This window comes from Ceratosolen solmsi, unplaced genomic scaffold (genome assembly GCF_000503995.2).
Source record: "Ceratosolen solmsi marchali unplaced genomic scaffold, CerSol_1.0 scaffold11, whole genome shotgun sequence".
Taxonomy (NCBI): Eukaryota; Metazoa; Arthropoda; class Insecta; order Hymenoptera; family Agaonidae; genus Ceratosolen; species Ceratosolen solmsi.
The window spans coordinates 5529422-5542345 of record NW_011948416.1 but is presented as its reverse complement, the minus strand read 5'-3'; the positions used below and the strand labels follow the sequence as shown (position 1 = coordinate 5542345).

General features: G+C 43.7%; 1 protein-coding gene across 2 annotated transcripts; it reads right to left on the bottom strand.

Moving 5' to 3' along the window:
- Nucleotides 1–252: 252 nt before the first annotated feature.
- On the bottom strand, nucleotides 253–11655 carry LOC105359224 (actin-5C). Of its 2 annotated transcripts, none has more exons than XM_011495752.1 (2): nucleotides 11492–11655; nucleotides 253–1772 (listed from the first exon to the last, which is right to left on the bottom strand). In XM_011495752.1, exon 2 carries the CDS (start codon nucleotides 1748–1750, stop codon nucleotides 620–622), a length of 1131 nt encoding a protein of 376 aa, XP_011494054.1. In that variant the 5' UTR covers nucleotides 1751–1772; nucleotides 11492–11655; the 3' UTR covers nucleotides 253–619. The 2 variants fall into 2 exon arrangements, with proteins under 2 accessions (XP_011494054.1, XP_011494055.1); XM_011495753.1 differs by lacking the exon at nucleotides 11492–11655 and adding an exon at nucleotides 4731–4965.
- Nucleotides 11656–12924: the final 1269 nt, after the last annotated feature.

The window sequence follows — 12924 nt, the reverse complement described above, 5'->3', positions numbered from 1 at the left end:
CACTCTGTCTCTCTCGCTGTCTGTCTGTCTGTCTGTCAAATTGACGACAAACAGCCACTCCCAAGAGTTTGGAGAAACGCTTTACCGAAAGAGACACATTCGAGCTATGTATGTGTGTGTGGGTATGTGTGTTGGTGTAGTCTAGCCCGCATGCACTTCGCAAATGCGCCGTACTGCCTCGCCCCAGCAATGGCGACTTTTCTTCGTTTTCATCTTCATTTTCTTCTTTTGTTTTTGTTTTTGTTTTCTCTCTCTCTCTCTCTCTCTCTCTCTCTCTATCTCTCTCCGTATCTCTTTCTTTTTCTCTTTTTTGTCGACTTTAGAAGGGAATGGAGGGTGAAAGGAAGAAGGGAACGACGAGCGGTCGGAATTGGCGAATGACAGGTAATGAGAAAAATGTGATCTTATGTTTTATGAATACGTGTGTATAGGGATGCGAAAGGGTTGAAATGGAAGGAATAGGATGATTGAAGAAGGCGCTAGCTCTTCTTTTTTTTTTGTTGATCTCTCTCTTTTCTCTCTCTCTCTCTCCCCGTCTCTCCTCGTCTCATGTTGCTGTGTCCGTCTGTCTGTCCTCTTACACTCCTCCTGACGCCGGGCATCTCCGCGCGGGCACAGCTTAGAAGCACTTCCTGTGCACGATGGACGGACCTGACTCATCGTACTCCTGCTTGGAGATCCACATCTGCTGGAAGGTCGAAAGCGAGGCGAGAATCGAGCCTCCGATCCATACGGAGTATTTCCTCTCGGGTGGTGCGATGATCTTGATCTTCATGGTCGAGGGGGCGAGAGCGGTGATCTCCTTTTGCATCCTGTCGGCGATGCCAGGGTACATGGTGGTACCACCGGAGAGCACCGTATTGGCGTACAAGTCCTTACGTATGTCGACGTCGCACTTCATGATGGAGTTGTAGGTCGTCTCGTGAATGCCGCAGGCCTCCATACCCAGGAACGAGGGCTGGAATAGTGCCTCGGGACAACGGAAGCGCTCATTTCCGATGGTGATGACTTGGCCGTCGGGTAACTCGTAGCTCTTCTCGAGGCTCGACGAGGAGGCAGCGGTGGCCATCTCCTGTTCAAAGTCAAGGGCGACGTAACAAAGCTTCTCCTTGATGTCACGGACAATTTCACGCTCGGCGGTCGTCGTGAATGAGTATCCGCGCTCCGTGAGGATCTTCATGAGGTAGTCGGTAAGGTCGCGCCCGGCGAGGTCGAGACGGAGGATGGCGTGGGGCAAAGCGTATCCCTCGTAGATTGGCACAGTGTGGGAGACACCGTCGCCGGAGTCGAGGACGATACCAGTGGTACGACCGGATGCGTAAAGCGAGAGCACAGCCTGGATCGCCACGTACATGGCGGGCGTGTTGAAAGTCTCGAACATGATCTGCGTCATCTTCTCGCGATTGGCCTTGGGATTGAGGGGAGCCTCGGTGAGGAGGACGGGGTGCTCCTCGGGGGCGACACGCAGTTCATTATAGAACGTGTGGTGCCAGATCTTCTCCATGTCGTCCCAGTTGGTAACGATGCCATGCTCGATCGGGTACTTGAGGGTGAGGATACCTCTCTTCGATTGGGCCTCGTCGCCGACGTACGAGTCCTTCTGGCCCATGCCGACCATTACGCCCTGATGTCGGGGCCTTCCGACGATCGAGGGGAAGACGGCCCTGGGCGCGTCGTCACCGGCGAAACCGGCCTTGCACATACCGGAGCCATTGTCAACTACGAGCGCAGCAACCTCGTCGTCGCACATTGTGATGATATTGAGCTTCTACCTGGAAAAAAGATAAAATTCAACATTATGTGAACGGATCGTTAATTTTTTTTTTTTCTTCTTTTCTTTTCTTTTTTCCACGCCCCTCCCCCCTCCCCTCTTCTGTGATCGCTTATAGTTTTACTCGCTCCCCTCGAAATTTATTGCCTCGGCGTTGGTTGAGCAAACGGTTTATCTAGACGCGTTTCAGATAATAATTGGGCTGAAAAATTCACCTCTGATTAGTCAGCGCAATTACCGTTGGCTTTATGTTGGAAATCAAAGACTTGTGTTTGCAGATAGTACATCGAGTCATTAAATATAAGATTATGCGACGGATCGTCGCTGACGCAATGTAATAATCGTAGAATCGTAGAATAGCGCTAATTGCAAGCTTGTTTAATGGGAATTTACACTATAGTAATGGCGAATTAAATTATGAACACTTTTTAAATCTACTGGACTTTTCCCACTAGAAACACGACTTACTTGGCTCTCTACAAATCTTTATAAATCTAAGGCACCCATATCCTCGAAATTATCCGTTTCAAATATTCTTTTACGATAAACCAGCACTCGCTACTCGTATTCGAAATGCTTCGATGTACGTTTCGCTTCAATTAAACGCCATGTCAATCGATCCTTTTTATTTATAAAAATAAAATTATTTTGAAAATATTTCTTATCTCCTACAACACATGCTTGCCTAAACGCTATCATACTTTAAGCTTAGACTTGTATAAGTAATGTAAGTATTATTATGCATAATCAATTTTGAATGTTATATCCAATTGTGCCATAAATATATTGATTTATGTCAAATCACCAATTATCTTTGTTTAAAAATGTAGATCGTTTAGATTGATTATGGAATGTGAAACATCGGAACAAATATGTAAGATAAAAAGTCTTATGTTATTAGTTTCTTTAAAATTATTATTATTATTAAGTTCTTTGAAATTTATATTTTATACGCCTGACAAGTTAAATGTCAATAGATTGACAGGTATTCTATCTACTAATAATACCCATACTAATACACAAATACTTATTTCAGTTTCATTAGGGTTTTCCAATTTTCTAAATTAAAATCAAATTTCTTCAAATACAATAACGATAAAATGTTTTTCCTCTTAATCATTGAAATTGAAAATTATTAAACATCCTAAGCCCAGTTGTTAATTTTTTCTTCTTCGTTTTCTTTATACAAGTAAATAAAACGATTAGAAAATACGATTCAATATTATAAGGAAATGAATAAACGACCATAAACTTGTCTCGATTATCAACGTGCTATTTGGAACAAGTAATTTCAGCATTTTTTTTAAACTCAATTTGCGTCTCGAGCACTAACCATCGCCCAAGAACAACGAAGCGTGCGTCCCAACCGACTCGCGCCAGATTCAAAAATTCTAACTGAAAAAAAGGGAAAGTACACTGTATGCCTTCTTTTACATTTTCTTTTTCTTTCTCTTCTCCCCCCCCCTCTCTGTCTCTCTCTCTCTCTCTCTCTCTCTCTCTCACTAATATGAGTAATGTTAATATAATGTCAATATATATATATAGGAATTAAAATGGCAGCGAGCATATTATTGCTTTGTTTTGTCCTGACGAGTATCACGTCGCAGACAGAGTGAGAGAGAGAGAGAGAGAGAGAGAGAGAGAGAGAGAGTGAGAAAAGCCTCGACAGAGTGGAATAAGAATATGAACGCGAGAAGAAAGCAAAGGGGAAAAAAGGCAAAACCGAAATACAGGGCCCCGGCTCGCCACCGCTGAGGTAAGGAATATTCTAGGCGCGTCCCTCTGTTTTGCCTGCTGGCTCAAGCACACGCACAGCACACATGCTAGCAGGCGAGCGCTCGCGCGCGCGCGTTAACCGCACCCTGCCCCGCCCAGCCCCGGCTTTCAACGGTCGATAGCCGGCAGCGCTGACTGTCTCCCTCTCTCGCTCTTCCTCTAACTGGCTGGAAGCATACATCGTTATTTCGCTGGTCCTCGAACGTTTCAACGAAGGTGAATAAGAGACCCCCAGAGACACGAAATGTTGATTCTTTTCTCGCTAGGCCTTACACCATCAGTCTTGGACCCGGTGAGCCAAGGTCGCGACCGCGTTTCCTTGTAGCTGAACGCGAACACATTACGAGAGAATGACTTGTCAATGCCGAGGAGACAGCCAAATCGCGAGAAACTTATTATCGAAGTAGTACTCAACGAATTTAAGGTGCATTGAAGGGAGGATGATGTACTTTCATGGGCAGGGGGAGGAGTCCTTAAGCAACCAAGATTCTCCCGGAGTGCGCACAGGACGCGTTGCATAAAATGGAAGTTCTATCGCTCGACTACGCGATATGAATTGAAAAGTGGCGACGGCAACAATGGCGCAGCCTCGCACACGTCTTTCCGCATTCCAATTTCGAAAGCCTCGGGATTACACGTCGTCGCAGTTCCCTTTATGGCGGCAAACGGACGACGCAGGATAGAGGACGAAAAGCAGAGAAAGCAATTACAGATTGGAAGATAAAAATCCATCACTTCACACCGGATGCACCATATAACCGCACAGCTAGATCGCCAAGTGGTTGTGTCGCTCACCCGATCGGACGCACGCACACACACACACACTCTCTCTCTCTCTCTCTCTCTCTCACACACACACACAGACACTCGACTTTAATGCTCCGTACATAACGGATCTCGTAATTAATACCCACTTTGTACGAGAATCCGCTTAATGTACAAGCAAACTCTTTTTCTTTCTTTACCTCCTGCTACGCCCTCACCCCGCCTCAAACAATCCTTTATTGCTTTCCTCATACACAAGTTCGATATCGCTTGTTCTAACTATTCAATAGCAATTATAAAGATCCCGCACAATAAATGTCCATTCTTCACACAGTGAACAAATAAAACGGCAACGGTCACAAAAAAACGCGGGAAACTCGTGATTTTAAATATTATATTCTAGATGAGAACAACTTACTTTTTCTCAAGTAACGAATTATTACAAAATCTGCCCAGCAGCTGCCTCACGTGCAATTATATGTATACATAAATGTACATATAACATATATTTGCTATCGTGCTTGCTTCACGCCTCGCTCTCTCTCTCTCTCTCTCTCTCTCTCTCTTATTCTCCAAGTCTCCGTTCACACGCAAATTTTTAAAACTCGACTACCGCAGTAAGGAAAACACGCTCGTCACTCATAAGAGAATGTCGGCTCCGCGGCCGGTCACCGGTGTGTTATACGAGGCGAGAGCCGCCCGTCGTCCCCCTACCACGCGACTCCTCGCTCCCCACCCCGCGACCAACCGCGACGACCAATAAGGGCAGGACACCCTCGTCCAATCCCGGCTTTCTTTACCATATATGGTAGTGCTCTGGCCGCGGGAGGGGGATGGATTGACCCCTTCTCCCGGCCATCCCGCGGTGGTGCCGCTGTGCCCGCGACGCGCCGCGATAACCTAACCTAAAAGCCACCCTCGCGTCTCCTGGACGCTTCGATACGGCCACACCGAGCCGAAGACAATGATAAGTGTGGTGGTAGTGGCGGTGTAATGTAGTAGGATGACTACTATTCGTAATGATAGAATAATAGTAATATGTTAGTGTTTCCTCGAACTTGATGCGCCGACACGAGACATTTGATTTGACATTTTTATGAAACAGTTGGTTTTTTTTTTGTATCCGCACCAAGATATCAGCAATGCCACCGCTTCATTACTTTATATACATTTCATCATAATCATTATTAATAATAATATAATCGTCGTTATTTCTCACTGTCATTGTCGTTATTACTATTGTTACGATAATCGTCAATAAAACGATTGTTGTTTAGCTCGCAACATTGTTTATCGTCGCCAAATGGATAAGCAGTTTTTGCGGTACAACGCGAATGGTGCGTACGACCGGAGAGTACACGAACACACTGGGAAAACAACGTAATCTTATTGAAAATGATAAAAGATTCGGAGTCGAGGAATGTAATGTATACCTTTAAAACGATAATGCTCGAGTTTTTGTTCTGCGCCGTTATATTTATCACGAGAACCGTTCTGGAAGCCAAGAATCCGATTGATTTGAGTTTGGATTTTCTTTTGAATTTTTTATTTTAAATCTGCGTTAAATGTGATATATTCGATTAGATAAAATAATAGTTCATCGCCGGTCGATTGTAATGAAATTCGGGCTTGATAATCGTGAATTTATTAAAAATTTACAATATTCAAGTCGTCATATAGATTTTTTATTGAATTTCTCATAAACCTGTTGTTACGAACACGGTGGCAAAACATTCGAGTCACTCGTGAAAATTCGAGCGAATTGGGGGGGGGGGAGTCGTCAAAACATTTTGTCGATCAATTTGAACCAAGTATTTTCGTTTAGTCACGTCAACTGGAATATATAATGGAGTCTATTTGTGATAACAGTTAATGCTCGTAGACTGATTTATTTTGGTTGAGAAAAAAAAGGTTTATTACGAAAAACAATATTATGTAAGTTTCACGGTCAAGATTCATGACAATATTATTTACATTTTCATCCAAAGAATATAATAAACTACCGTCTGTCGTCAATTGTTTTGACGTTTACGTTAGCATAAACGAAGTTTGTCATTTGTGCTGCTATTTTTCTTATTTTTTGACCGTTTCGCGCAGTACTTGTATTAAATTTTTCACAAGAATAACTTGATTTTATTGAAATTTAACGATTAACCGAATTGTTATGCTATATGTTATGGTTAATATATATAATTTCTTGATATTGTGGAATTGCCACTACATTCTTAAAATGCACTTAATTTACTTAAAAAAAGTACATTCCAGGACCGACATGGCAATTAAAAAAAAAAAGTCTAATAAATTATATATAGTTCTAGTGTTAATTCGAACTTTTAAACATTATTCGAATTTAACAATAATGCAATATATAATTGCTACTCAACGATTTCACATATAAATATGAGAATACACGATTACCTACTGGTGCTTCGATAACGTTTTATGTCATATAAAAATTAAATTTTTAAATGGTCCGATGATTGCCAAGTACTTAAAATCCATTTAAATATGTCACTAATTAACTCCTTCGCAAAAGCAAAGACACGAGTATTAAAATTTTAATGAAATAACGACGAATCAAGGAGAATGATTTTTTATTTTGTTTTTCTTTTTTTCTTTTATTTACATGATTCGGTTTCATAAAACACGTTTAAAAATTTTACAAATTATATATTTGTTCTATTGTGTTTTCTTTTCCGCCAATGCGATATTTCCATAAATTTTTCAAAATATTACTCATCGGAAAACCTAATTGACAGTAGATACAATACAGTAAACTAACGTGGTTTTCCACAAGTTCCAACGATAATATTTCCAATAGAATATTTTAGATAATGCGACAATGAGAGAGAGAGGCCTCGTATCGAAAATTGTCTAGATAATGCGATCGAATCGATATAATTTTTATATTTCGCCAACCAAATGAAATCTTTAATAATTGCAAAGCAAATTTACGATTATAAGATAATCAATTATATTATCTACATTTCCAGACGATATAATAATACAATAATACACATAAGCAATTATTTTGTTTTATTGTTTATTTTATCCTCCATCCGTTTATATAAATATCTAGAACTATTCATACCTATTTAACTTTTCCCTAAAAGGGAAGACACCTTTGCGAATTCCAATTTAAAACACCATTCGCAAGTGATAAAAAAATAAGGTGAAATCCGTTTTATACGTATATAATGTTCTATCAACCCGCGAACGAAAGGGAATTTACCTTCTGAGTAGGCAGTCATAAGATACCGGAAAGGCAGTTTAATCTTTTTTTTTACATTGCAGTTGCAACTTTAGGACGTAAATGCTATATTAACGGAGTGCAAAAAGACGGTTATATAAAATTAAAAATATCTTACAGTCTTATCATAAATATATCGAGAAATAAAACGACGGCTTGGACATATATATTTATAATTAAAAATGTATTATATAAATTAAAAATTGTAAGAAAAAAACTGAAAATATTGCACGACAAAAACTCTTGGAATTACTAAGAATTCATGAATTAATGTATATTTCAGGAACACTGTCGACATCTTTCATTATGCAACAATTTATTACATTACACAATAATCAAAGCATTGACGAGCGAGCCGAATTAATATCCCAGATCTTCATAAAAGGCTGACACACTCGGGAATCGCCCATCATTCTCTACAAATTAAAATGAAATAAAAAGAAAATGTGGTGTAAGGGGGAGGGTGGTGGTGGAGAGAAAACCTCGGCAATTCATTGTAACGATCGGCGTTATAAAAATCGTAGCCATCGGGAGCGGCGATTAAACGATCTTCGGCGAAAGAAAAGAAAGGAATTCAGCAATGCCTGCGTGAAAGCAATAGCCGAGGCTGTTGTCGGTCGATCTCGCGCCCAGCCATTAATACTTTTTTTTCTTCTTTTTATCAAGCGCGGCGTGAAATAATAAGCAGCTCGATAACACCGAGCTACGACTGAGGATTAGAGAAAAGTTGCTGATTAAAAGAAAGATGAAGAGGAAACCTTAACCTAGCTCCAAAAAGCCCCACCCCGTCCCTGACGCTTTCTTCCCGTTGAGCTGGCCTCGCGAGCCCCAAGAAGTCGCATTCCAACGGCACGTGGTCGAGTCGACGGACACGGACGGAATCGCAAACACCTCAGAGTTATACTGCAAGAGAAATCTTCCTGAATCCTCCTCCTCGGGGCCGCTTGTAATGCTACGCAAGCGGATAGCATCCCCCCCGCCCACCCTCGATCCAGTTCCTTCGCCATCGTAATCGTCTGTTATTATTAATGGTTTAATTGTGCCATGAGATGCGCGAACGTATTCGACATTTGACATAAAAATGTGTTTACATTATGAGCGAGCAATTACTGTGCGTGCTAACAATATATGGGAATGGAATATCTTTTATGAAATTACTTTAGGATGGAATTTGAACTCCTTGGACTTTCCAGTCGATTCTTATTTTATCTTACCTCACCATCCGCACGTAAACTCACTTACTCCCTCCCGCCCCACTTCCATCTAGCTCACTCACACTCACTCACTCACTCACTCTCTCTCTCTCTCTCTCTCTCTCTCTCTCTCGTAATCTCTTGTGCGTTTTTGTTCGACCAAGGAAATGATGAATGAATGCCTCGGGAGGTTTCTTTCAACACATTCAGAGTCTCGCGCGCCATTCACTGAAATTACGTGCACTGGCCCTAGAAAAATGTTTCCTCCCCTTTACCTAAATATCCTAACTATTTTCTCCTAACGGATGAAAATAACAATGGTTGTTTTAAAACTGTACGAGGTACCATAAATTAACAATTATGTATATATTAAAATAGACGAGCATGCTAGATTAAAAGCATGTAAATGATTAGACGTAGAGATAATACGTATGATAAATTTTTTTAAATTATCTTATTCTAGAATCGCTTAATACTCATTTCTGCCACGGATGTAATGAATTTGCAAGCACAGCTTCTTATGAAACAATTTAAACTGATTCTATCTCGTCTTTCTTTTATTGCATCTAAAGGATTTGTATGAAAGATTATTAATTCGGTCATTAAGAAGAAAATTGAATTATATTTAATATCATTGCCCACGATAAATAGAGCCATTAACTATTATTTTTCTCTCTTTACAATTCATATCATAAAAATGAACTTTGCGGCGCACGAACTTTAATGCTGCAAATCAATAAATCGATGTTTGCGCTTGTAAGAAAATTCTCTGCTCATAAATTTATAATTTAATTAAATCAATTAACGATGAAACGACCTCAAAAAGATTATGGCTTTCTACGCTTCGTTCTTATCAATAAACGTTAAGTTTTAAAAACTTTTTAGTTATCAATATTAAATTAACCGCTTTAGACATGCTTCCAGGGGAGTACGACCAACTTACTATTGTCTTTTGTTTAAAGTTTTGTGCGTGTATTAGTGCGCGCACGCGCGCATGTGTGAAAGAGAAGAATTTCTTCATTACCAAGTGCTATTATATTTTGATTATGAAGCATTTAAGAGTGAAAGAGAAAGAGAATTAATAACAATAATAATAATAATAATAATAATAATAATAATAATATTAATAATAAAAAGAAAGAAAGAAGAATCCTCGAGTTTACTATATGCTAAGGCAATAAAACGTAGGAAAAACGATGGAAGCATTCGTACTTAAGGTACGGTTAAAGTCACAATTCGAAATTAGGCTTCGAAATGTGGGCCAGGGTGGAAGACAAAGAAAGAAGACGGATACGGGTCGTTCTCGGTCGAGGGTTAAGGTGAAGTCTCATGAATGTGTATTTTAAGATGCGATAAGGGCGCTGCCGCTAGCATGGCTTGCTGTGCATTGGAAAAGATAGCGGCATCACCACGACAAATGCCCGAGGAGTCTAATAATAGACGCCGTGTCGTGATGACCACCTGCGATACACTCGATCCAAAGAGCGTGAGCGTGAGCGTGAGAGAGAGAGAGAGAGAGAGAGAGAGAGAGAGAGAGAGAGAACCACCTGATCCAGTGCGCGTACGTACACGCGGCGCCAACAACCTGTCTTCTTCTTCCTCCTTCATCATTCGCCGCGCCAGGGCCTCTAACCACCGATATGCCTGTCGTGGTCGATGGCGCACATAACCTCGAAACGTGCCTACACGCCCATATACCGGAAAGCATCGGGTCACGTTAGCATACCTTTGGCGGTTAGGTTATAGCGAGGCCGTTGCGAATCGATCGTCAATTATTCCCCACCCCATCTCGAAAACAACATCAAAATGGGTCTGGCCCTGCGTGCCGAGGGAGGAAAGCCGGAACACCTGCTTCGAAAACATGCCGAGAAGCGAGGACGCAAATCGCGAGACACGCTCGAAAGGAGGCGCCTGAGATTGCGGCGATGCGAGGCGAGATGAGGCGAGGTGGCGGACGCCAATGCGAAATCGTGCGAGCCTCGGCGATTCCAAGGCGGCCACGTCGTCGAACAAAAGAGCAGCGCGTCCCCCTCGACATCTACTTATCGCGCTACGATGAAAATGGCAACGGATAGCGGATGCTGTCTCCTGCGCCGGAAATCACCTTACGTCTGGCTGTTGGTTCGAGCTCGCAATAGGATGATGGAAAGGCAGGGTGGGTGGACGACAGACGAGCGAGTACGATGAAGGGAGGATGGATGGATGGATGGATAGATGGCGAAGGCTGAGGTGGCAACGGGGTACAGAGGGAACGAGTGGTCGTTTACGAGGGACGTGTGCGAAAAAAAGAAACGGATAACGCGTGCAAGAGCAACGCCCTGCCATGATGGCGGCGACCGAGACCGGCGTATTCCCTCTTTCCACTCTCGGCATGGCCACGTCGCTTAGCCCTTTGGTGCTCTCGAGGTCAAGAGGATCGCTGCTGCTACTGATCCTACTACTACTATTACTATTACTGCTACAACTACTACCACTACTACTGCTACTACTACCACTACTACTGCTATTACTACCTACTACCTACTACCTACTACCTACTACTATTATTACTACTACTACTACTACTACTACCTCCTCCTCCAATTCTTCATCAGCCTCTTTCTCTCCTGACCCCGCCCGACCACCCGGACACTACTCGACCCACCCACCTCGCAACCGATCCATGCCCTCCACGACCCGGCATATCCAGACAAAAAGTCGTTTAATCTTCTCCCCTTATATTGTGGCTTGGCTTACCTTCGCTGGGCTTAAATGCGATAAAGGGCGCGGCGACGGCGGTGGCTTCGTAGGAGCTAACCTCGCGGGGCGGCGTTTATCGGTGAAATTAAAATAATAGCGTCTGCGAAACCTTGGCGACGAAGCTGTCGTGCGTGAAGCTGTCGGCACACTGGCAGCGCGCCACTCGCCGGATTCTCTCCGCGCGCGCGGTTTGCCCTGCAGGGGCGGTGGGGGAGTCCCGAGGACGAGGCGCGCAAGACAGAGAGAGGGAGAGAGAGAGAGAGAGTGAGAGAGAGAGAGTGAGAGAGAATGAGAATGAGCGAGCGAGGGCGAAGGAGAGCGCGAGGAGCCGGGACATCGATATACGTGAGCCGGCGCGAATTTTGCTCCTTGGACTCGTCCGCGGGACCTCTCGTACAATTCGCGTACCAAGTATCCATAGAGGCTAACCTTGCTCGTCCTTCCCGCGACTCTGTCATCCGTGCTTCCGGCAAACCCATCGGCGAGGGTCCCGAGGTGCTAGTCGCCAGGGTACGATGCCCGGCACCCCGGAGAAATCGCGCCGGAAATTTCGCGACAAAATGGGCCCGTCCGGGGCCCTCCACTACTCCCCGTTCCGACCCCCTCACTCACTCTCTTTCTCTCTCTCTCTCTCTCTCTCTCTCTCACACTCTGTCTAACCGCCCCTCCACCACCTTGTCGTCATCCTCCTCCTCCCTTCCGCCCCCCGCCATCCGTCTGCCGTCCCGTCGACGGCGCTCGTGGCCCCCTCCACGGACTCCAGCCTCGGCGCGCAGCTCTTGCCATATATGGGCATAAAACGAACGCGGCGTGGCGATTGGTCCGTCGACCGGCGGCCGCCGTTAGATTCTCCAAATGCCGCTCGCATTCGAACGGGGCGACGAAGGCTTTGTACGCCCGGACGCGAGGCGGCTCCTCGTTGCCGAGGATCTAGACCCGGACCCCACGTGTCCCGTTTCCAGGCTGCGCATATCGCCGCGCCCTTTATTCATAGGAGATAACCAGGGCCCCGGGACTCCATCCTCGACTCAACTCGTAACGCTATCGGTTGTAAGGATATCATAGTGACTTGTTCCGGCCCCTTCGTCCTTATTATGTATTTGCTCTCGGTTCGTGCCCATAATGCCCCAACCACTCGAATCTTACATTTATTGCTTTGTTTTATTCGCTGGCTCCTGTTAACAATATTTCATTGGACGATTCAATTGCATCGCTAATATTGACCACTAAATTCCTACTGTATTTACTTCATCGTCCCGGTCGCCCTCTGCCCATTTGCAACCTATTTCCCTCTCAACTCACTCGCTCTCTCTCTCTCTCTCTCTCTCTCTCTCTCACTCACTCTCTACCACCTCCTCCCATTCTCCCATCTCGCCAAACCCGTTTTACTTTACAATATTTTCTCTTTTGTTTCTATTTTCTAATAACTT

Excerpts from the sequence above, each read along its gene's own strand:
- LOC105359224 (XM_011495752.1), bottom strand. The coding sequence starts at position 1,750 with ATGTGCGACGACGAGGTTGCTGCGCTCGTAGTTGACAATGGCTCCGGT.